The 26,617-nt window shown below is 39.9% G+C and overlaps 1 protein-coding gene across 1 annotated transcript in view; it reads right to left on the reverse strand.

Annotated features, from left to right (window-relative positions):
- Positions 1–26,617, reverse strand: part of DOCK4 (dedicator of cytokinesis 4) — a 231,248-nt gene that overhangs the window by 59,153 nt on the left and 145,478 nt on the right. The window contains 15 exon segments of the mRNA XM_033162667.1: positions 2,358–2,416; positions 3,401–3,501; positions 4,742–4,817; positions 8,333–8,427; positions 10,347–10,445; positions 15,218–15,352; positions 15,926–16,053; positions 17,221–17,413; positions 17,976–18,146; positions 19,849–19,930; positions 21,887–21,987; positions 22,081–22,164; positions 22,283–22,380; positions 23,796–23,952; positions 25,302–25,408. Of these exon segments, the coding sequence (XP_033018558.1) occupies positions 2,358–2,416; positions 3,401–3,501; positions 4,742–4,817; positions 8,333–8,427; positions 10,347–10,445; positions 15,218–15,352; positions 15,926–16,053; positions 17,221–17,413; positions 17,976–18,146; positions 19,849–19,930; positions 21,887–21,987; positions 22,081–22,164; positions 22,283–22,380; positions 23,796–23,952; positions 25,302–25,408 (1,686 nt within the window).

Consider the following 26,617-nt stretch of genomic DNA (forward strand, 5'->3'; position numbering starts at 1 on the left):
TTAATAATAAGAATAAGTATAATAATCCTAAAAAGTCAACTGAGGTGAAGTATCCAACACTCAATTTTCTCCTTTTGCTACTTAATCATAAGTTGCTTACCAAAATTTCTAATCAAATTCATAAGCCTTAATCAAAGACTATTTATACTATTTACAAGCATTCATAAACAAATTCAAATGAATAAAATCATTTCGTAGTGACATGGAATAAGCTAATAATTAATCCCTTTCATAAGGTTCAGTAAAATGTGTATCTTAATCCAAAATTAAAATAGTAAAACACAACTAGCTAGAACAACCATTAATTCATTGATATTGTAATTCATTCAACAATATGTTGTAATTCATTCACCGTTAGGGTAAATTAACCTTATCCAAAATGAAGCAATTCATTAATGAGTTAAATAAGGTGGTCCTCCATTAATGAATGACCTTGCTAAATATAGTCATTAGCGGTTAGCTTCTTTAGCATGTAACCAAAATGCATTAACCAAACATCAACAGAACTGAGATTAATCATTTAGATGGGACAACAGAATATCTTCAGAAAGAGGTCTCCTTGTTGCTATTAAAGAACAGTGAACAGATAATCACGTAGGGAGCAATCCTATGCTTGAGAAACTGGTGTGAAGCAAGCCAGTGTAAATTAAACTGGCATAAAGTTATGCCATATCCAAACCCTCTTCAGAAGAGGAGTTGTTGCTGCTGCTCTGCTGAAGCCTGGCAGAGAGAAAGCAAGCCTCTAAAACACTGCTCTATGCTGGGTTCCCAGGTCGCGTGACTGAGCTGAACAAGTTTGGGATTAAGCCTAAATCCCTGCTCTCTGGACCCAGCACAACACATACCCCAGCTCACCGCTTTTTTGGAGACATCCAGTGGCCTTGACTCAGCCAGCTTTGGTCATGCCTGAACCAGGATAGGAAAGTTATGCCAGCATATATTTGGCTGAGCCAGAGTTTGCAACTTAATGCCAGCTGAGCCAGATATCAGCCATATGAGATGGAGATGTGCCCACATCCCAGCACATCTTGCCATAGGATTGCCCCCTGAATCAGTTAATCAATTTGATGGTTCATCAGTGGGGCAATTAGTTAGAGATTAGTAGCCTTTTATTGACTCCAATTAAGTCATCTTAATTGTTGTTAAGTGGTAAGCAGTCTTTTATACTTAAGGGAGGGAGAAATTATTCTGCAATAAATCATTTAGTCTAGAGATTCTTATCCAATGCTACAGCATATTAGTCTCTTAAACTGTCAGCTGCACCACCAAGTCAATTAGCTTTGTAGCAAACAGGATTTTATTGGCTCATTATTACCATTTGCATCTTTAGACTTCAGCATCTTACAAGCAAGGTTTCTGAACCAACTATCTTCCGCATCTTTTGGCAAAGCTGGAGATGCTTAAACCCCTTGGCAGTGTTAGAAGGGATGGTCTAATCACACTGTTGCCGACTGTCCTCTTTAGAGTATCACAGAATCATAGAATTGTAGAGTTGAAAAGCATCACAAGGGTCATTTAGCTCAACATCCAGCAATACAGGAATCTTTTGCCCAACGTGGGGTTCGAACCCTGAGATAGTTTATGGACTGAGCTATTTCTGAAAGCAGGGATAGGGTATTGTGCAGCACCCTCAGCCAACATGGCCAATGGGCAGGGACCATGGCAGTTGTACTCCAGCATCTGCAGGACCACCCAACCTTCAAGAATCTGGGACCATCTAGCCCTGGTAAAGCAGAAACTGACATAAGACCCTTGCCAAAATTCTCAGCTCCACACTGTTATTTGCAATGGCTAAGAGAGGGAAGAGGGAATCTGCATTCCTTCTCCTTCTCCAGCCTCAATTTCTGCCCATGCGTTCCTCAGAAGAGCTGGGATTGTACAATCCTGCAGGGAGTGAGAGTGGCAACTGACAGAGGAAGGCTCTCACTGCAATTCCTGACTCCATCCGGCTATTTGGGTGTTTGGAACTAACATTGCTTGTGCCTTTGTAGTCTAGAGTGGAGGAGGAGGAGTGATGGTTGATAACAAGCAATATATTGATTAGAATGATCAACTTCAAGGTGTGATGCACCTTCTGCAGATGTGTCTCGAAACTGCATTCACCAGATCTTAGTGGTCACTGGTTTTACACAATCCTTCAAAACAGTGTATTAATAAGTATTGCCCCCAAATTTAAGGATATGGAAGCAAGTGCAAGCTTTCAGGATCCACACGTATGATCTGTTTCATTTCTGAATCTTCATTTGTTAAGGCTTGCATAATGTAAGCCACACTTTTGCACAGTTTTCTAGGTAAAGCAACTCCAGTTTTTATACATATATATGGATCTGGATCTTAAGAAATACCAAGAAGCTTACCTAAATTTTGCCACATGCTGAAGATTTCACATCCCATTGTCACCCGCATATCGCCGTATCTGTGATATATTTTTAAAAACCAAAGATTATTTGGCAGATCATTTCACTGTATCATAAACCACACTTTTTTCACACATTTGCAATAAGGGCAACTTCTGTGCATTTTGCTCCTGGAATTTTGAGTACTTGTAGAATATGTGGCTGAAGAATTCTGCTCCTGTCAACCTCGTAATCATTGGACAGAATGTTTTTAACTGTAATTGCTTTGGCGATGTTTTTAACTGAAACTGCTTTTAGATATATATTTTTTAATTGGAATTATTTTCAGAGTGTGGCCCAGCTAGCAGCTTGCAATGTAATATAGAGTTCTCACAAGATTGCACAGACATGATAGATGGATTCCAAGGGCTGTGCTTGTGTGGAAGAAAACTGCAGTCATATCTGATGTCTTCCTTCTCCCTCCCTGCCATAACTGTTCCTATTGCTAAAGAGTAAATGAAGCCTTCAGTTTAAAAAGCACCATGTGTCTTCAGCAGTGTGGGGTCACTGCAACAAAACAGTGAGGAAAAATTTGAGCTATACATATAGTTATTCTCACAGGCACACCTTCTTTATTTGATTCCTGACGTGTACTTCTTCTGCACATCAACACCATTCCTTGCATTAAACAGGAAATACATAACTTATAATTAAGATGGACCAGGCAGATTTAATCCAAGAGCTTGGATGGTTCATACAGAATACCCAAAGTATTCCTTTTCTTTTCCTGGCAAGGGTCATTCAAGCATATGAAAGCATTATAAGTTACCGGTATGTCAGCAATAAATCAACTGTTAAGAATTGGCCATTGTGACCATTGCCTTGTCTGTTGTTGGTTTTTTTAAAAAAGCATCTTAAATCCAGCAATATGGGTTTTTCTTTTTTTTAAAAAAAAAGTTACATCACAGGATAGTTTCCCCCAAAGACCACTACCTTACTTTGCATAATAAAGAGTAACAGAAATATTGGGTGCTCTCTAGTTCAATAGTGATAGTGATACTTACTTTTCTAACACCTTTTTCTTCTTGGATGGGGTAAACATCTCTAACTGCAGGCATAACTGGTTTATAAAAATGACAGCCAGGTAAAAGTAGGAATCCCAAATCTGGAAGTAAATAATAATAATAATAATAATAATAATAATAATAATTTATTCATATCCCACCCATCTGGCTGGGTTTCCTGAGCCACCCCAGGCGGCTCCCAACAGAATATTAAAAACACAATAAAACATCAAACATTAAAAACTTCCCTAAACAGGGCTGCCTTCAGATGTCTTCTAAAAGTCAGATAGTTGTTTATTTCCTTGACATCTGATGGGAGGGTGTTCCACAAGGAGGGCACCACTACCAAGAAGACCCTCTGCCTGGTTCCTGCAACTTCACTTCTCGCTGTGAGGGAACCGCCAGAAGGCCTTTGGAGGAGGACCTCAGTGTCCAGGCTGAATGATGGAGGTGGAGACACTCCTTCAGGTATACTGGGCTGAGGCCATTTAGGGCTTTAAAGGTCATCACCAACACTTCGAATTGTGCTCAGAAATGTATTGGGAGCCAATCTAGGTCTTCCAGGACTGGTGTTATATGGTGTTGGTGGCCACAAACACAAAGTGTGGTTGTTTCCCTCCTATTTAGATATACTACAGCTAGGGTTGCCATATTTTGAGGAGCAAAAAATAGGACACATTTGCCAACTTCTACTTTTAACTATAGATCGCTTTGACGACCCTACCCATGAAAAAAGAGAATGTGTCCTGGAAAAAGAGGACATATGGCAACCCTAGCTGAGCAGCACTATGGTGATCATGATTTAGGATGTATGCGGCCATCAGTGCTTTTTTTAAAAAAAGTAAGTGGGACATGTTTAAAAATAAATAAATAGATAAAATGTTAGTGCAGGGGGATGCTGGGATGGAAAATGTTTGTTAAGCTCAAAGGTTCCATTGAAACACATTTTAACACACCAGCAGGTCAGTAAATACAACACATACCACCACAAACAAAACTAAAAAAAAAAACTCTTAAAAAAATTAGAATAACTAACAAAAGGTACAGGCAGTTGGATAACCTAAAATGCAGATCATTCTAAAACTTCCAAATGAACTAAAATAGAAGTCCTACAAAAGTCATATTCTTAAAGACTATCAGCACATGATTGCGATCATCTACTCATTGATCAGCCTAAATCTGTGGGAGTACTATTGCTTACCCAGATACTACAGGAAGGGAATAAAATTTAGGAGAGCTCATTGCACTGGAAGCCCAGTGTGGTAACAGGGTGGAATGGAAGATACCAAGAGACATTTAGGAGCAAAAGATAGTTATTATGGAAGTCAATCACTAGCTTACCTTGTAATCAAAGCTTTCATTTAAGAAGTTTTTACGAAGGGCATCCGAAAGATATAGTACTGTTGTAATAATAACACTAGAAAAAGAAGAAAATATAATGATACTGGCTAAATTATATATATGATCTATTTTCTTTTATTAAGGCAACAAAACCAACTGCAGACTACAAGATAAATGATGCATAATAAAATCTTAATAACTTGTGAAATAGGAGTCTTTAAGCTACTGGAATATGTATTTTGCATCTAGTTATGTTGATGTGAGATATGAAATATTCTGATTAATACATCTCTTCAACTCACAGAATTTATGAAGGAAAGTAATGGGGGAAAGCTATTAATATACTTTTGTGTATTACTAGCTTTGTTTATTTGTTCTGGCACAACCAATTTCTTTTCCTAAAAGTTAATATGTCAATTTCTAAAATTTATGTATCTAGGACTAATTACTTGTAGGCTTTAATATAGAACCATCATCCTAAGCTCAGATTTGCCAAGTACAATCAATGTCATCAGGGCTGAAGTATAGCTGGCAAAGCTGAAAGCTTTGTATGTATGTATGAAAAGACACCAATCTCATCGCAAATATATTCCATTACTGATACACTGTTTTAAATCTATTTCTGATGGACCCTTTCCCCCACCAATCACCTCCTGACTTATTACCTCTTACCTCAGCCCTAAGCAAGACTATTAACACTGTGTGGGATATTCATGTTTTGAATACACAATACAAACGAAAGTCCCATTGGTTTATTCCAGAGATTTTAAGATCCAGAAACTACTAAAAAAGAAAAAGAAAAACCAACCCCCAACCAAAAAAAAAAAAAAACCATACACTTTCCCTAAGATCATACATTTTGTTTGCTCATAGGACATCAGAAGGATTTATAAAGTTTCCATAAACTGTGCAGACTACATCCTTCCATCCTTCAAAACACCAGTGAAAACCACCATTGGCCACAATTTTGTTCATCGAGAGCCAATGTGTTAAAGTGGTCAGTGTATTGGGCTGAGGACCAGGGGAACCCACGTTCAAATCTCCACAGAAGCATGAAGCTCACTGGGTGATATTCAATAAGTTTTGTTCAGAGCAGACCCAGTGAAATGAACGAACGTTACTAAGATAGGTTAACTGATTTAAATGGCTCCACTCTGAGTAAACTGCAGTTGCATACCTATGCCTAATCAGTCTTACAGTTGTTGTGAGTATAATTGATCTTTTGAAATCCTAGATTCTGTTAGGCAACTAAAGTTATATTACTTATTTGGATGTTTTCTCGCCCCCAGTGTTTTTCCCCCCCTGTTGGTACGCATACCCCTAAACATTTTGTGAATCTAAGTTTAGCCTTATTGAAGGGCAGTATTTCAATATGTCTCGAAGCTACTAACATGAGTTTGGCCAAACTGCGAGAGGCAGTGAAGGATAGGCGTGCCTGGCGTGCTCTGGTCCATGGGGTCACGAAGAGTCGGACACGACTGAACAACTGAACAACAATTACAATATGAGTAGGAAAATGAGAGTACCCCTAAACATTTATTTTAGAAAAAAGAAGCACTGCTCATCCCTATTTAAAGGAATGCACAACATCCAAGTCTGTAATGTACTTGACAAACTGTCACATTCTGTTTAAACATGTTGCGAATAATGCAGTTTTTGTCTTGCAAACAACGTTCTAGCCGATCCAGTGCTCAGCTGGTGTACCATGGCTGAGAATCTGTCACACTTAAGAGGCCTCACTCCTAGCTCCAACTCACCCAATGCCATGAAAACTAGCAGAACTTTCACGCGTGTCATTGTGCACAGGGCTGCATCCTACATAAAAAATTTACTTCTAAATAAGTAAGATTATATGCAAAAAGGTACAAAGACCTCACATGATTACTTGTTTTATGCTTAGTAACAAGGACTAAGTTTTCAAATGAGGCTATTGATGTTTTTCCAGTACCGTGTGTTTAAATACTCTGTGCATTCTGGGCCTCCTCGGCTGATGAAGGATTTAACTTGCATCAAATACTGCCAGTTCTTTGCAATCATCCTTATGCTTACTTCGCTTTGCCAACCTAGTCATTGATGTTAGAATTCTATTTGTTGGCATGCAATATGTTCCGGACTTGAAATCATCAGTAGTTCTCTGGCTTCACAACCACCAACATGGCTATCTTTTCTCCTTTTCAATTTTAAATTACACCAAACAGTACCATGGTTAGCAATGAACTCGTGTGTGTGTGTGTGTGTGTGTGTGTGTAGAGCGCCTCAAGAGTTCATCTTTTGTGGGACAAAAGCTGTAAACTGCTAAAGAAGTGCATGCACATGAAAGCTCATACCAAGAACAAACTTAGTTGGTCTCTAAGGCGCTACTGGAAGGATTTTATTTTTATTTTTCTAAAGATTACACCGTTCTTTGTGTTTGTCAATTTTTGAATTACTTTCCTTTCTCCAGAGTCTTCCTGTCTATCTAAGACACGTGCTCGTTTCTTTGACTGTTTAATGTGAAAACCATATGCATTCCATACTACCTATAAACTATAAACCTTAATGGCTTGTTAGGATCAAGCCAGAAGTGGTTAATATTAACCTAGACCTGAGGGCCATTGGTTAAGGATCAAGTCTGTGTGGTAACTATCACCAGACACAGCAGACTATAAAGGCAACAACAAACTGGACCAGTAGAGACCCCCTATCAAACCACATTCCCCACTGCAGCTCAAGATAATGCTCATCCTTCATAAAAGCTTTCTGGATGAAGAGAGAAGGAAACTCTGCCGCTTCTCCTTACCACAAACTTGCCTCTCAAAACAGCAATTCAAAGGATATGCTTAGAAAAACTACAGGGCTAAAAAAAAGAAAACCTCTTTCAAAAGTTTAATTTCTCATTAGGAACCAAAACATTTGAAGAACCAACATTTAGCTTAAATTCATAACCATTTGTCCCTAAGCCACTGAAAATTAATGAACCTATTTCTACAGGAACAATAGTAAGAGTAGAATGACATACGTGTTTCTGGAAAACTAGTTGTTACATGTCATTTTAGCAGACAGCAGCATAGTAAGACTTTGCAGTCGTCAGCTTTATCTTGTATTCATCCAAATGTGCGTCCATAAATGCTTAAAAGATATTTCACATTACTTAGGTCTTTAGTTTGCAATGTGCTGCCAGGAGACATGCAATTTGCAAGCAGGCAGAGCAACCTAATGTGGCTGAAGGGAAGGAGAATCCTTGGCAAAAGAACCATGAAATTCAGAGCCTTACGGGTCCTGCGCTGGCTAGTGTGAAAGGGGGAAGGGGAGAACTGGGGTGGGCTATATATTTTCCCTTTCTTGCCGTTAGTCTGTTGGGGGAATTTGAATTCTACAGATTCAGAGTCTCTCCTGAACATGCCCAAGATCAGATGGCTGTTGATATTCCCAGAGCCAAAACAAAGGCGTCCTCCTTCTCTGCTTGTGAAGAGGGAGCTTTGCAATATTCTCTGGCCGCTCAGATGACCTCCCAGGGGCCACAGAACTGGTTCTTAAATTATTAGTATTGTTCCCAGTCCTATTCCCATTAACACCAGTTCTGTTGTTACCATTATATTTAAGCAGTCTTACTTGTTAGCAACTAAACGCATCACTGTCCAGTCCTTTGGAAACATCTCTGGCCGTATTAATATTCGAAAGACTGTAAATATCTGTAATAAGAAATCCTAGAGCAGAGAAGAGGAGAAATATTCCATAGGTAAGCGAAAGAAATGTGCAGCGAATCGTTTTAGCATTTGACATTACAAAATTTGCAATTAAGAAGGAAACAAGATTCTAATAGGGGTTTTTTTTGGGGGGGGGGGTAAAAGCAGCTACTTTTTTTTCTCCAAGAAAACTTCACAGGGATTATGAAACAATCTAATGACGTGCTTTTAAGTGAGATGCAGACAGGAGATTGTGTTGTCAAAGGCTGCTGAATAATGCATTACTTCTGTGATACAAATAAAATGTAAAGTTAATCTTTGTACCACGCAGACATTTTCAACCTTTAAAATAGTAACACACGTGATTCTTGAAATTTGCAAACTTTGGCTTTACTTTTAGCAAATAAAGTGTGTAGACTGCATGTGAAAACAATTTCTACTGGATTTTGCTGCTCGTGGGGGACTCACATGATTGAAGACTGGATGTGTATCATCCAGGTGTTAACGCTCAACTTTCTGTTACTGAGAAATCAAATTATTCTGATTGCCTGCAGCACCTGAAGTGCACAGTCACCTAGAATGCCTACATGAGGGACTGGATAGCTCAGTTGGTAGAGCATGAGACTTTTATTTCAGGGTCATGGGGTTGAGCCCCATGTTGGGCAAACGACTGCAGGGGTCAGCCTAGATGACTCTTGTGGTCTCTTCCAACTCTACAATTCTATGAGGGTTACGGGAATCCCTTAGACAATTAATGATGAACAATATTATTTCCTGCTCTGTTGTGATGTAACCCTAATGCTAGTCTTCAACCTGCAAAGAGGGATGAAGTTGTCAAGATGTGTAGAAGTGTGTCACCCTAGCTTCAAGTCTTCAGACTTTGCTGTGAGACTTCTGCTGGACTAGATCTGGTATCCTAGGGATAGGTTCTTTTGAAAAACATGGACTGGCGAAGAGATGGATATCTATTGCACGAACATCAATTTCCCTGCCTGAAAGACCCAAACTAGCACAATGACAACAACTGAAACAGCCTGATTCCTGGAGGCAGCAAGTCAATATTATTATAGCCTGTAATAAAATCACAGCTTCATAATGGACGTAATGATCTGTGTTCTAGGTCTGGTGGGGTGATGTCTGTAGCTGTTATGCTGGAAGCTGCTCAGATAATACCCACCCATGTGCACTTCCAGGCTTTTAGCGCATGACATGTTGTTCTTGGGTTCTATATATACACGAATTCATGCATTTTCAATAGTACACAGCTGGCTCTGGTAAGATGCATCTGTCTCCCTCATTACTGACTTGCAGGAGGAATGCAAAAACATTCCTGTTTACCCAGGCATTTGATGGCTAAAAGATACTGTTCCTGGCAACTCTGAAATCATTAGCTGAGAGAACGTGATGGTTTTAAACTGTACTTGGAATATTTTTAATTATATTGGGTGGAATTTGCCTAACCAGCCCTGGCAGCACCACTTCTGCTTGCTCAATAGGGCTTCTGCCCCGCATCCTGCCCTGTGCACATACCCCAAAATTGACCCACTGAAATTAATGGGCATGACTAACTCAGGACCTACTCTAAGGAGAATGGCAAACTGTTATCTCATCCCCAGAGTGTTTTGTCGCAAAGCAAGAATTTGAACCCAAATCTTCAACAACTGAGCTCGGCAGACAATCCGCTTTATCACACTGATCCGTATGCATGAGAAACCTTACATCAGCAAGTCACCACTAACCCTAAAACAATAACCTAAGAAAGTTAGGTCTTGCTCTATTCCCACTGGGATCACTGAGCTCATTCAACTGGCTTTGGGTTGCGTCTCACAAGTGCCTATCAATGGTCACTTAAGTAAAACAGGACAATCATGAACAGACTGGAAGGGGGAGAAGTTGATGAGAACATTTGTAGATGCCGAAGCACAAGCCTTGCTACTTACCCTCAGCTCGTCCCTCGTCTTGAATCTGTCAAGGAGCTGCTGGTAATGTCTGTCAGTCATTTGTCGCAATAATGACAAAAGACATGAAACAAACTCTCCCTGTAAGAAATGGTTTTAAAAGGAAAGGAAAGGCATTACAAAGTAAACATGTTTTTTATTTTTTTTATAAAAGTATGTATTTTCTATTGATTATGGAGGTACGAGGACGAACAGTATCATTATCATCATCATCATCACCATCATTTATTAAATTTGTATACCTGCTCTATACCTGCAGGCCTTAGTTTAGGGCAGTTCACAACATAAAACCACGATACAAAAACACAAAATACATAATAAGAACAAGAACAACCCACTAATCCCCCCAACACATTTTAAAAGGGTGTTGGATGTCAATCAGCCAAAGGCCTGGTTAAAGAGGAATGTTTTTTGCCTGGCGCCTAAAGGTGTATAATGAAGGTGCCAGCCGAACCTCCCTGGGAAGAGCATTCAACAAAGAAAGCCCCTTTGCAAAGATTTATCTTAAACCCAACACTGGAGTTCTTTCCTCAGTGTTTAACAACTGAATCACATTTCCTGAGCCTGCAGTACAGGACTCTCCAAGTGAGCACTTTGGCACTTACTTCTGAGGGCCGCATTACGCTCAAGGCATTACATGCAACTTTATCACTGGTTTCTTTCTATAATTAGCAGTGGGGTGAGGAGATATATTTTCATCAGATATTTCATCCCTCCCTTTCTAGCAACAATCCAGAAAGAAACACTCCCCACCCCACCCCGTTCTGCATGGCTATAAGGCTTAATAGAAAGCTCCCATTTGGTGGATATGGATTTCTGCCCAAATCATGACTGGAGAGAAAGAGGATAAACCTCCCCTCCACACATTCTGCGGAGCCCCTGCACCTGTAAATGATTAAAGAAATGGAGCTGAATACTATGAATTTTGCATAATGTATAGATTTTGCCACCAGTCAACATGGATTGTGCGGTTAATATTCCAAAAATAAGGATGGCTTATGTTTGTTAGGGACGCGGGTGATGCGGTGGTCTAAACCACAGAGCCTAGGCTTGCCGATCAGAAGGTCGGCAGTTCAAATCCCCGCGACAGGGTGAGCTCCCGTTGTTCGGTACCTGTTCCTGCCAACCTAGCAGTTCGAAAGCACGTCAAAGTGCAAGTAGATAAATAGGTACTGCTCCAGCGGGAAGGTAAACAGCATTTCTGTGCGCTGCTCTGGTTCGCCAGAAGCAGTTTAGTTATGCTGGCCACATGACACGGAAGCTGCCTGCAGACAAAACGCTGGCTCCCTCGGCCCATAAAGCAAGATGAGCATTGCAACCCCAGAGTCGTCTGCGACTGGACTTAACGGTCAGGGGTCACTTTACCTTTTTATGTTTGTTTAACACAATTTCCATGATGAGCAAATATCTTATACATTTGGGGCCTTTCAAAACAATGCTACTACGAAGTCTATACCAGTACCAACATGGAAATGGAAGCAAGTCTCACACCATATGGAAGGAAGAACAGTTGACACGGTTAAAAATCTGGTCTAAGTGACTTAAGCTATTTCTCTGATAATAGATCTCTTTCCATTCTATCTGTATACAAGCAGATTAGTTATCTTTTGGCTTGAAAACCAATGAAGCAACTGAGCATATATGCAACATAAATGGGCATGTCTTCTACTCAAGATCAGCTGAAATAAATAGGAGCTCGTGTAGAAAGAAATCACAGTGTTTTGTGCCTTTTGCTTGTCTTGTCTCGGTAACAAGACTGCATTTATTACATGTTTCAGGGCTTCCATCCTACACATACTCAGCCAGGGAGTAAGCACTGTTGAACATAGTGGGACTTACTTGTGTGTAAACATGCACAGGTTTACCCTATAAGTCAGGCATAGGCAAACTTGGCCCTCCAGATGTTTTGGGACTACAACACCCATCATCCCTAGCTAACAGGACCAGTGGTCAGGGATGATGGGAGTTGTAGTCCCAAAACATATGGAGGGCTGAGTTTGCCTATGCTTGCTATAAGTCACCATATGCACTCCTTTAAGTCCCTGACACAAAGAACTAGTGAAACACTGTGCAGTCAAGGTTGATGGAAATGCCATTTTTCCTTAAGATTGTTTCTATAGCAAGACAACTCCTGCTTCTGAATTTGGGATGGAAAGCCAAGTCTGGTATTTCCATGCAAGTCCACCTACATGTCATAAAATGTGCTCATTTATCATTTTGATAAGCATAGAATGGGTTCCTGACAACACATGGGGACCAAACCTGCCACCTACACTCAAACTGGGTGGTGTCTTTCTTCGCAAATATCTCAAGAGCATTTGGCTCAGTAGGTTGCCATAAGCAAGTACAGTTCTGCATGAACTTGCTACATAACAGTATATAATTGCCTTATGCTGTGCGGTGAGTCACTCAAAAATTAAGTGCTTGATGTGGCACTTGAAACTTCCCCGCACAACGGCTTACACGATATGGTGCAAGGACCCCAAGAGCCTATTCTTTGAGACTGTGTGAAAAATACTTTCATACAACTTTGTGGAAAGGGAAGCCACCTCTTTCTCCAAAGGAAACCTATTAAAATAAAACTTGCTCAAACTTAAGGCTATACTTATCCCACAAGCCTTATTTAGCAACATTTGCGTATGCGAATTGTTAAATAAAAGTCAATGGACTTATATTCAGCAAGCATTCAACAATATGGGGGGGGGAGAGAGAGAAACCTATTGTACAATTTAGCAGTGTTATGACTTTACAAAACTAAAATGTAAAGAATCCTGAAATCTTATCAGTACATCTTGCCAGAACTACAGCTTGCTGCTAACATCTGCAGGTGTGGTAGTGCAAGTGCTGGACCAGTGCCTTGCCTCGGTAATGGACTGGTTAAGAGCCAGCAAACTGAAACCCAGTCCAGATAAGACTGAGACACTGTTAGTTGCTATTTCCCTAAACCGGATGGAGGGAGGTTGCTGCCCATGAAGAGAACACACTCTCTCTGAAGGAGCACATATGTAGCTTGGGGGTCCTTCAGGATCCTTTGCTGTTGCTTGAGGCTCAGGTGGCCTCAGTGGTGCAGAGTGCCTTCCATCAGCTTAGGCTGGTGGCCCAGCTAAGCCTGGACAGCCTAACTATGGCTGTCAATGCTCTGATAGCCTCTAGGTTACTGCAACATGTTATATGTGGGGCTGCCTCTGAAGACGCTTCAGAAACTTCAGCTAGTGCAGAATTCAGAAGTCAGGATGCAAACTGGTAGCATTGCCATATTTCAAAAAGTAAAAACCAGGATACCCCAAAAGTTGTTGAGCCAAAAACCCCACGATTTTTGGATTGACTTGCCTAGGATCCAGGACAAAGAGCCACTCCCCCCCCCTGTCAATTCTGCCTTTGAAATCCCAGTAATGTCTGGGGAAATCTGGACGTATGGCATTGCTACTCACTGGGTTTGACCATATTGCACCGATCCTGGCCTGGCTGCACTGGCTGTCAGTTAGTTTCCAAGCCCAATTCAAAGTGCCGGCTTTGACCTATAAAGCTTTAAATGCCGCAGGACCGCAATACCTCAAGGGCCATGTCTCCATATGAACCAACATGGAACCTGCGACCATCCTCTGAGGCCCTTCTGCATGTGCCCCCTCCACAAGAGGCCTGGAGGGTGGCAACACAAGAACAAGCCTTTCCTGTGGTGGCTCGCTGTTTGTGGAATGCTCTCCCCAGGGAGGCTTGTCTGGTGCCTTCATATCTCTGTCAACAGTACTTCAGTTTTGGGGGGCAATAGAGTAGAGTGAAAAATAAAGTTCTCACATTTTTTATTAGATTACTTCTAAATGTTTTCCCTCAGAACAAAGTAGCATTTAGAATGTATTGCTAGAAACCTTTTTCTATCAGGAATATTTTTTTTAAGGGGGGGAGACTAATAAAGCTGCATGTCAAAGAATGGGTGTGCTAAATATTTCCCTGAAACCTTTACTATATGAACAAAAATAGGTCAGCTGCTTTTTTAAGAGTTCTTCTGTGCCTCCCACTGTGTAAGATACCTCCCATTTTGACAAAAGCAGAGCACAACCTGACATTATTTCACTTACATGGCTTTTGTGTTGTTCTCTGAGAAATAGGATTTCAACAGCCTAACTCACATTAACCTCTCCATATCACTGAACAAAGTAGGACATAGGCTGTGTTTTTTTTTACTTACAAGTGACCCTGATACGAAAGAGTTGTATCTCCTTTTTAAAAAAAAATAAAATAGAAAAGCAGGTGAGGAAAGCTTCCAGTTTCAAAACAAACAGCAGAGGAAGGGACTGCTTAATCCCCTTCCCCTTCCAATACTGGTCCACCATTGGCTATTGCCCTGTCAAATCACCCTGGTTTTCTTTCCTCATAGGAAAAACGTAAGGCTCCATATCTTTTCTGCTCTGGGTGGGGCAGGGCAATTGGAACAGGATAACAGCAAGAAGTGGAAAAGTTGAGCAGCCTCTCCCACGTTCCTGCTTGCCACTTGGGATGCTGCTTTTTTGATGTGCATCTCCCATGAATTTTCTGATCTGGCACTCATACTCAAGAGAAGTTTTTGCTTTCTTTTGCAACACTAGATCAGAACAAAAAGCTTCCTGATTTGACTAATGGAACGGTGGATTTAGCACAAGTGAAATAAAGTACTTCTTCACACAGCACAGAATTAACTTGCGGAATTAACTGCCACAAGATGAGATGACTGCCACTGGCCATTTTCTCTTTGAAGCACACAAGAACCCAACACACAGGGGCTGGAACCCTTTTCTTACCATTTTTATACACTGAGACAAATCAAGGGAAGCCATAAATCAAATATTCAATCCAGTTATTTCTACTGCAACACTTACAGTAACATCTTGAAACTGAAGCCTCGTCGTGGACCCTGCTGTTTGAGGGCGGCTTGTGATCTCCAAGATGGTTCTGAGCAGCACATCTAGCAGGCTGTTCACAATTACATCTATTTCTTCCAAAACTGACTTTTCCTTTAGTTTGTTTAAAAAATAATTAATGAAATCAGTATTAATGAAAAGCATGTACATTAATGAAAATAATGCACATTATTTTCTCAACCAAATGTTAATAAACTAAATTTGTATTATGCAAGGGAGAGACTTGTCATTTCATTCTGTATTATACTCTACCCAAGACAGCAGAAGTGTTCCACCAAGTTTGATATGCTTACTATTCTGAAGCAAATAAACAGGAAATAGTAAAAAGAAGTAAAACTTCCATCACCCCTGACCATCAGCCATGCTGACTCAGACCGATGGGGGCTGGAGTCCAGCATCATCTGAATGGCCCCAGGTTGGGGGGAAAGGGGAGCTAAAAAAATATTTTAAAGCCAATATTCACCTAGATCAAATACAACCTTAACTGAGCTCTAATTCAATACACTTTTTCTACTGGTTCTTCCAAATGTATAACCAAGAGAAATCATAACTAAATGCAGAGCAATGTGGCATATTCATGAAACAAATATCATTTCACTCCCCCACCCTCGACATTTTTCCTTTTACTATTAGAAGTCAATTCCATATGAGGTAGCTCCTACTTACAGAACTATTTTTCTTTATGAGGCAAAAGATGTTGCTTAGGATGTGTGCACACGTGATCAGATCCTTTTGTTCCTGCAGATGTACATAGAGGTGATGCAAAACAACCGGTAGTAGAATATATCGAGACTCTGGAAGGAAAGAAGAAAACTAGTCAACACTCTTCTTTTGTGGCATCCCAGCTCCACTCCATTCCTATCCTTTAAAGTAATTAAGAAGCAATTTCATCATCCTGTCCTTTCAATGGATGGGACTATGCAGAACACCACACTATATTACTTCAGTTTACACATTCGGAATTACTTGATTAAAAGTGTTCCCACAAGAAGAAGCATTTCCTGTGTCAAGACCTACAGCCTCTCCTTCTATAGCTCTCATTCTCTGGATGAAAACATCTCCAATGTGTTGCATTAAAAACAAAAACAACTACTTGAAGATTGGGTTTAATCTCTCAGCTTTATCACGCTTCATCACAATTGCCAATATCTCCAAAGGAAGATTTATGAACATCTGAATTGGGAGGAGGGGATAATATATCTAGTCTAAGCTAATGAAGTCGGGAGTCATAAATGACTCTGCTACATTGCAGAGCCAATCTGGTGCTATGCCACAGAAAACTGAATGCTATACCCAATGGCACTACTTGTCTCCACTTCTGCAGAAGAAAACACGAAACCCCCCTCAGTGTTATACAAATCTGATTAGCAGGTAAATCTGGCTTTAGAACAGAAAGCTATTCACCACAGAAAGCTTCTTTTGTCTTAGACGTTTGAACAATCTGTTTGTACAGCCTACGAATTCTTCCCTTACCATGCTATTTTTCCCGCACTCAATAGCAAATAATGTTGCAATATTGTAAAGAGTTCATTTACACCCCCTGAGACAGGGGGGTTTAATTACACTTCAGATCACAGCGAGTCTCGGCTTTACCCCAGGACTTCATGCTTTATTTTTCCAGACCAGCATACTTTAGACAACTGAAAGCATTTTCAAGTTTTATTTAAAGCAGGGCAGGGGTGGAAAAGGGATTCTCCTCCGGTTGGGACTGAGAGGAATGTGAGTTGGGGGAGGACAGAAAAAGGACAGTGCAGAAATGGTGATAGACCCCCCCAAAACAATTACAGGAATTAAATAGTGCTTTCAACTACACTTGAAAGATCTCCAATGGACATAACATTGGCCATGGGACCAAATGACTTATAAACAGGGCTTTTTTCCCAGCCAGGCCAAGAGTCAGATAATCAACAAAGGCAAGAGGCCGCTTTATCTACTGAGAAATCATGTGCTTGCCATCTTACCTGGGTTCGTGTACAATTGACTCTCTACTGTTTTTCCAATGCACTGGAGTTTCACAGCTTGAAGGGAGTCATCTGCATTTGTGATGGTTGGTAAGCTTCCTAGAGTATCACGCACCAAATTTGCAACCTCTCTCACTTCAAATAGCTTCAGCAGCTCTGAGTACACAGCAGGGAAGGAGACAAGAAAGACCGCCTAGTGAAAAGAGGGGAGAAATCAAAATACACTATGAACCTGTGATTAAAGAATTTGGGACATGTAAGAAATTAGACTATAAGGATGGGATCTAAACTTTAAACTATTGTTAAAACTTTAATAAATTATCTCCTTTGCCAGAAGAACTCAGCTTGGGTTGGAGGGTGGTGCTTTTATTTATTTATTTTCTAAAATGAGTTGTATTGCAAATTGCGTTATCGTTAATTAACTGCAGTTCTAAACTGAAGACCAGAAAGCGAATGGAACTATGGTGAAGATGAATAAGGGGAACAGTACTTAAAATATCCATAGCTACTTGCAGAAAATACAACCAGGTAGTCTGACAATATTCTTGGAAGTGAATGTGGAACAATATGCAGCCAGGTGTCTGAACCCAACTTCTGCTATCAACATGTCAATAACAAAATGAAGGACATTATAAGTCATAGCAGCAAGAAACAGTAAATTTATTGCATAAGGAACAAGGCTGATTTTTCCCCGTATCTATGACCAGGCAGCGTGAACAGTGGCAACAGTGTGGTGCAACAACTTGCTAACTTACTTGGGCTTGGGATAAAGTACTAGCCCCTTTGGTTTCTTGGGAAAGGAAGAATCGCACAGACATCAAAAGCTCTTGAATACAGCAGCAGAATTCCTCCTCGTTTTGCCCTCCAGTAGCGAGAGAGAACAGCTTCCGAGACTGGATGATATACTTAAATATATATTCTTGTGCCTACAAATGTCGAACGAGAAATACACAAGATTGCATTGTTGGTTCTTAATAATAAATAAATAAAAACTTGTTTTCAGAGATAACTGAATGGTCGGTGTTTGAGCAAAGAATAAACAAGGCAATGCAATAGTTTATACTAGAAACAGAACTCTTTACATTCAGAAGAAAAACTAATATGAAAAAGGAATAGCAAGCTGAGGGGAACCGGGGTCAGCCCCCACACAGACATCACTAAACAGAATCTCATGTTATTTCAATGAATGATTATTTATTGGACAAAAATCTGCTTCATTATGGCCCCGTATCATGGCCATGAAAAAATTTCTCCAATCGTTGCTATAGGCAGTGACCCACAAATGCCCAGTTTGTTCTGTACTTTCACATTATGTGACTAATATTTTGGTTTCTGGTATGAAGTAATTTGGGGGTGGGAAATAAAAAAACTTTTAAAATCATCAGAGCTAATTTTTAGCGGAGTATTTTATAATGTTATTGTACTTGTTATATGATCTCTTTATCATAATGAAACCTTAAAAAAAATCCTCTGAGCTGAACAGTTTGTGTCTATAATCTATTAAGCAATTTTCCTTCATTCACAATCTTTTCACCAAGAAAATAAATGCAAATCTCTTGAAATTATGACAAAATTGTTTACTTTCAGTTTTCAAATACAAAATGTTAGGCAATTTGCTCCTGTATTTTAAAATTTATGTCCTACAATTAATTGACAGCATCAAGCGCTGGTATATGCTCTTATCCATACATCTATGGAACTTTAATAACTTCTTGTTCTATATATTGCATCACTGATGGAATTATGAGAGCTACGTATTTTGGGTATGTCAGTCATTGAAGGACATCCGACACAGGTTTTAGCTAAGTCTAAAACTCCATAAATTGGCATGCATTATTAACATGGAAACAAACAAATACAAATGGACAAAAATTCACATGAATATCACCTATTGCTTTCTACATGTCAGGTTTCCAAAAAGGGTTGAGTCATTCTGTGAGTGAGCTGAGTATGTACTTAGTTTTACATGTTAAGAGCAATAAACCATGGTTTGTTGCTATGCGAATGAGCTTCAGTGGGCTTGTGCAAAGGATTGGGCTTATCCACTCCGCTTGTCTGCCTACTCTGCTCTGTACAGTCAAGAGGAGGACTTCTGCCAGGTTTCATTTCCTTTTTGTAGAATCTCAGTTTTGCATTATGCACAAACCAGGAATCTTGGTTTACAGAAAACAATACTTAGTGTGAAACCAAACAACTTCAAACCCTGGATTATGAAACTAGCGTGTTTAACTAACCATGGTTAGTTTTTAATGGCTGTCCACATAGTGCTCACCCATAGTTTAGTATTATGTGCACACCAGCTTTTTGACTTCAAACCACCACCACCAACCAACGCACAAAGCATTTCCATGCATACACTCGCACCAGGATGGGTCCCATTATCCTTCTGCCAGCCCAGCTGCATCCTTCTCCTAAGTTACTCCAGAGGGAATCTGATGCTTCAAAGACAAATTTAGAGGATGTATGGAGCCTACCACTAAAAAGAAAAGTGGAAAAGTTCCCTTGCACAAGCAGACACAACCTTATACTATCTTAGTTCCAAGTCTCAGTAACTTCAGCTGGCATAAATTCATGTTGATATAGAGAGATACAAGCAAGATTACACACTCCCCTGCCAAACTGTGTTACCTTTAATACTTCTTGGTTGTGTGCTTGCCTTTCCACTTCTGTTATCCGATCAACATGCCACTTCAACACCTTTATGAGGTCTCTAGAGTATAACACAAAATTTATTTCCAGGCTGAAGTGTGAAAGACTTAAATAACACACTGGATTACACGACGTCTAAAACAGATCAAAATAATGTAAGTAATTTATAGTGCAGTCCTAGAGGCATCGACTCTAAACGAAATTTCATTCAATACAGTGGCGCCATGTCCCAGGTAAATGAATATTAGGTGGAAAGCTTAGCTTGGATCTCAAAGTAATGCCAGTTAAGAGCAAATACAAAAGAAGATCCCGTTATATTTTTGGATACTTAGGGGGGGGGAATTGTAATTTTGTAGTTTACAGTTTCATTTCACAGGAGTGTCTTGAGAGCAGAGTTTCCCAAACTTGAGTCTCCAGTTGTTTTTGGACTACCATTCCCATCATCCCCAACCACTGGTCCTGCTAGCTAGAGACCCAAGTTTCGGAAACCTTGCTTTAGACGCAGGACTCTACATTAGTGAAAGAGAATTGTATGCAGAATGTCCCAGATTCTATTCCTGGCATCTCCTGATACAGCTGGGAAAGACTCCTGGCTGAAATCCTGAAGACCTCCTACAGTCAGCAAAGGCAAGATGGATCTAAGTGTAGACAACACCAAACTAGATGAGCCAACGATCTGACTCATTGCAAGATAGCTTCTTAGGTCCCTATGGTCAATGTGCTTGGCTAGCTATGAAAATTTGCAAACATTCCTTGCAAGGGAAATTTAACAAACAAAATACTGGCAACTATCCAGAAAGCCTACGGTTATATTTACACTCTGTGACAAAAAGCGCGTCCTTAGATATAAATATCTCTTCCTTGGGAGCCGATTTTGATCAAGGGCTGTAAAGTTTAATACATTTCTCCTTTTACATGAGACTCCAGTCTAAGCTTCGTATCCACTGTGTGTATGTTAAGTGGTAAATTTACGTGTAGCCCCAAGGCAACAGAGAAGCAGGATGTATCTGTCTAGCGTAGATATGTATCTCCCACCCAGAACAATAGGAAGGCATTCCTTCAACTGTCTCCTTTGATCTGCTAATTGTTTCTTTTTGCAATAGCCTTGATCTGGTTAACCAAGAGGTGTGCAGCTTTAGGACTGCCCCAAAAGGCATTTACAAATACCACTGTCTAGCCATGGGAAACCCTCCCATTGGGGCCTCCTAACTTGAGACCAGAAATGTATCTGCCACCTAGAAACTGATTGGACAAATTCTGTTCCGCTCACAGCCTCTCTTCCTGTAACCAGGGAAGAGATTGAGCCATGTATCTTTGCACTTCCTCCTTGTCTTTTCCCCTCTTGTCCTTGAGCACCCAACTTCAGTGAAGATGCCTGGGGTTTGTTAAGCCAGTTTCCCCACAACATCCAAACCAGGAAACTGGTTTTAAAATGCACCACAAAATCAGAATCCACTCCTGGTTGTTTTACAATTATGTTTTACAGTTAAATATTTCCTCTTATGTTTTACAATTAAGTATTTCAAGGTGTCAGGACAAGGTTAGGGTTTGTTTTAAAGGTCACATATGCATTACAGAGCATTATGGCAAAAAGCAGAAAACCATTTAATGTCAATGGAAATAGTAGAACTGAACTGATTTCAAGATGATAGTCTCTCTCTCTGTGTGTATATATATATATATATATATATATATATATATATATATATATATATATATATATATATAAAATGTATATATTCTCAATCAATTTATCAGCTCATTGGACTTTTATTTTGATCTACTGCCCTTTTATTTAATTTAATTTAAATAAGTTCAGTTAATTTAATCTACTTTCAGTCAATTAAATGACTAGTCATTGTACAAGGTGCAACCATTTAGTTGTGCTGTTGTTACACATACTGCCTGCCTTTAACCAGCAGGTCCCATGGCAGCTTACAACAATTAAAAATTGTAAATTGAAAACTGATAAAACAGATCACAATCACAGAAATGGGATGGGTGTATATACTTTTACCTGTATGCAAGTGCTCCTGCAAAGTGGCTTTCAATGTAGGTGTCCATAACTGGCTTAAAATGGTGAAACTTACTGTCCTGCAGCAAATTAATTATGTGAACCTAAGAATAACAACACTGGTGTTTATTAGTGCCTTTGGAAGTCAGCTTCCAAAATTAAAATAAGACCGTAGGGAATAATTAAGTATACCTTACCAAACAATCAAATACTTGGGAGCCATACTTTTGAGAATTTTCATCTAAAATTCCAAATAAAGTGTCCAGTGTATCTTGGAGAAACTTGATGAAAAAGAAATTTAAGAAATACATATTTAATAAATGGTCTTTATTATATAACCTGTTTGGGAAATTACATTTCTCTACAAATGCAAAATAAACAGTGAAAAAGAGTCTTTACCTTTACTATTTCTGACCCATCAATTTCTTTCAATTTTGAGAGGCAGCCGGCAATTTTTTCTGGGTGGGCTCGCCACTTAAGAAGGTCAAGCATGTCTCCTACAAAGTAAAGATACAGAGCAACAGAGACAGTGTATAGCTAGAGATGCAACAAATGTGTGATTTATCTACATCAGGCATGTCTGACAGGTAGGTCACTGGACGTCTGTGGTAGATGGTAGATCACTGGCTCCCCCCAAAGAAGCTCAACATCTTAGGTTCCCCTAAAAAAAGCTCAACAACTTTGACTTGAACCCCCCAAAAGGGGGTAGATCACTGCCAGTTTTTAACTCTGTAGATCACAGTCTCTTGGCCACCCCTGATCTACATGATGTTGGAGGAGGGGAGAAAAAAGGCAGCAGACACAATCCAGCAAAAGTTAGGCATGTCAAAGTGTCATTGATGTCAACAGCACTTATCAGCAGCTAAATCCCACCGAACCTAATGAAACATACTTATGAATAGATCACACACATATGTATATTTGACCACACTGGCAAACTTTCGTCTTTTTTTTTAAAAAAAAATTCCATGTACAGTATGTCTGCAACTTATGTGGAGGTTATGTTCGGGTAATCGTGCCCATAGCCAAAATCACATATACGCATAACACATTGGGTGCAAAAGCGACCGGGATTACTGAAGTCTTTTTCCTAGATGTCCTTCCCCCCTTTTATTTATTTATTATTTTTATTTGCCAAGCATGTAAAGATTAACAAGCACAAGTTAAATGTATGTAAGTTGTGGGCTTACTGTATTTCAGTAGATCTGTTGGTGTGCTATGCTTAATGCATATACAGTGGTGCCTCGCAAGACGAAATTAATTCGTTCTGTGAGTACTGTCGTATAGCGAAAATTTCGTCTTGCGAAGCACCAACGGGGGAAGAGCAGTTTGACGGGGGGAATCGGAATTTTTTTCGTCTTGCGAGGCAAGCCCATTCAAAAATTCATCTTGCGAGACAGCCTTCCGCTAGCGAATGCCTTTCGTCTAGCGAGTTTTTCGTCTAGCGAGGCATTCGTCTAGTGGGGCACCACTGTACAAGATTACTAGCCCTAACAGATAACCACACCAAAGTCGTGACTGTATCCTGATCCCTACCAGGATGTTTACCTATCCCTAAAACAAGCTGTTAATGCATTTAATTAATGTTAATTATATGGATATTGCTTTTTAAATGCAAGAGAACAATTAATAGGCAAATCTAACAGTACTTTTTGATTTCAGGTGTGCTTTTTTTTTAAAATAAAAATGTTGTTCACTACATTCAGCCTATGTCAGCTTTTGCTTTGCTCTCAAATAGTCCCACAAATTCCTTTATTAGTGTGTTGATAAAACCAATGGTTTATTCAATATCATTTGTGTCTATCTTGCAAAGATTAAAACGACATGTTAGAAGCATATCCCAATTTCAAGATCCTCACCTGTTACATTAACTGGCTGTTACACTGTTTTAATAACCAACATGTTACTTTACCGTTCTGTGTAAGCTTAGTCGAACACAGGAAAGATGTTATCCAGAATGATTCCTTAGTGGTTTTTACTGCTTGGTGGTTATTTGAAAGGAGATGCCCCTTTGAAAAGGGAAATTTGAGGTAGCGACTAGAATCCTGAAGGTTTACATTTTCTTCACACTGGGGGAACAATTAAGTTAAGTTTGCATTTCAACTTCCTATATAAAAATGAGATAAAAATGTAGCACAAAGCTGTCACATAAAACTATGTTTTTCTTTGGAGAATGGCATAATGTGCTAATTACCTCTCCCCAATGGGTTTCCTTCATGATTTGTTCTTAACCCTCTAGAATATTCTCTCTAAACACTGTTCCAAGGTGACTTCATTACATCCTGTGTCTTTCAATACCACACACTTTTAGTACCCAGCTCTGCTATCTCTCTCTCCATCCCAACCCCACATCTTTAAAGTGCCCCTCTGATGTTTTTACTCAAATGCTTTGTTGTTGACTCACGATGAATAAACTGAAGACATAGGACACATTTCTTCTCACCCTCTGCCTATTGGCTCTAATTATCTGCTAACATCACCATCCATCCTATTTACAGGTACATAGCTATGACTTTTCTTTGAGTCTTCTCCCTTTTGTCTCCCATATTCAGTACAGTTACAAGCAAGTGGTCCTTTCTGTCTGCCCCCTGTAGTCCACACCTTGGTAAGCTTTCATCTTGATTACTGCTATCTTCTCTCTGACCTTACGTTATCTCATATTGGGGCTCGTACACACTTTCGCTTGCCCCATGCCCAGAAAGCATGGGTTTGAGTGGTTTTCCACTTGACCCACACTTTCTAGGCATGGTTCTGAGTGGTTTCCCCCTTGCTGTGATCCTTTCCCATGGGAAAACCCGCTCTTTAGCTCTAAATCGGAATAAACCCAATTGCTGTTTGCTCCGATTGAGCGTTAAAGAGTGGTTTTCCCAGAGGGAAAACAGCAGGACAAGAGCGAGAAGCCTTTGGTGTCCTCAGCTCTACCCCATATCAATTGCCTAAATCATACAACTTTCATCACTCTGACCAACTGGGAAAAACACACACACCATTGCTAAGCACAAGTGGTGTTATCAGGGAGAAGATACACAGGCAACTTTTTCGTGCATGCAAATGCACAGAAATTTCAGTGTGGATAAAGGGGTGTGTGCGTGAGAGAGAGAGAGAGGGAGGGAGGGAAACTTTCTAGAAAATGGTGGGAATTTGGCCATTCTAGATGCAACACGTTAGCAAAACAGGAGCAGTATCCAATAAGGAAATTATTCACAGTACGAGATACTGCATTGAAATGCATAACAAGATTTAAAGAGCCAATAACATAAGCTTGAAAGAATAAAATGAGAGGATATTTTACACAATGACAAGCCTAGCATTCTTTTGGCAGCTGATTCAATCTGCCTAAATCTAAGGGCAGCCCTAGGCATTTGGAGTATTTCTCTTGAATAAATCACATTTCTCTCTGCTTTCCAGTGGAAATTACCTTGTGCACAATGAGCTCGTGAGTGCCATCTGGCAGTGTCCTTCCATTTTCCTGCATCAGAGGGACGAAAGAAAAACCAAACAACTTCTTCTCCCCCTTTTCTTTTGCTGAAACACATATATAAATTAAAAATCCACCATATTCCAGGCTGGAAATGAGAATGCATAGATTCAGCGAAAGCAGAGTTGCATATATAACTTGAAACTCATTCACAACCAAAAGTCGGAAATGAAAATAATAATAATAATAATAATAATAATAATAATAATAATAATAATAATAAATTATTTGTACCCCGCTCATCTGACTGGGTTTCCCCAGCCACTCGGGGTGGCTTCCAACATATAAAAAACATAATTAAACATTAAAAAGCTTTCCTATACAAGGAAGACACCTTCTGGTGTCTTCTAAAGATCTCCTTGACATCTGATAGGAGGGCGTTCCACAGGGTGGGTGCCACTACAGAGAAGGCCCTCTGCCATAGTGAGAAATCCATAACCTACAAAACCACTTATAGGACACAATCCAGCAAACAGCAACAACTCATAAAGAAAGCAATGTGACAGGACACTTTTGGACATGTTTCAATTAAAACTGAGATCAACAAAGGCTACCAGGAGCATGGGAGTGTGAAGGAGGAAACTTACAATGGCCTCATCTCCATGTTGTGATAAGCCAGTTTGTCTCAGTCTTACATGTGCCTTGCCCCTGCTGCGTAGCTCCCCCAGGCAGCTTTTCTCCCAGCATACATGGTGCCTGGGCAGCTCAAACAATCCACAGTACAGCTTGCCATGTTGAACACACCAAAACTATGTGAGTGTTAAGCCAGAAATAAACCAAGAACTTGATTTCTGGCTTAGTGCTCGTGGTTAGTTTGTTTAAAACAAACCGTGATCCAGGTTTGGACAATGTGATACCATACAATAGCTTGTTTGAGTTGTACAGGCACAGGGTGTGTGTGTGTGTAAGCTGGAGAGGGACCCATGCAGCAGGGGGAGGTACATTCACAATTAAGTCATGGCTGAAGGCAAACTATAGCTTTTCATGATGTGTGAACTAGGCCAACGTGATGGCATAAATCTATGCAGGAAATAGTTCATGGCCAGGATAGGAATCATTCCCAAAAATGCTGTCGGCAGCTACTTCCTTGTAGCAGCATCAGGTCTAAAGTAATTAATAGCATGTCATTCAAATTCATCTTTCTTTACTGAGCACAATCCTTGACTCATCCAAATTACGGAATTATACCAACTATTTTGAAAATACTTACCCTGATTCTGGATATATTTAAAATGCAACAAAATTCAAATTCAAAA

Source organism: Lacerta agilis, chromosome 10, assembly GCF_009819535.1.
Source record: "Lacerta agilis isolate rLacAgi1 chromosome 10, rLacAgi1.pri, whole genome shotgun sequence".
Taxonomy (NCBI): Eukaryota; Metazoa; Chordata; class Lepidosauria; order Squamata; family Lacertidae; genus Lacerta; species Lacerta agilis.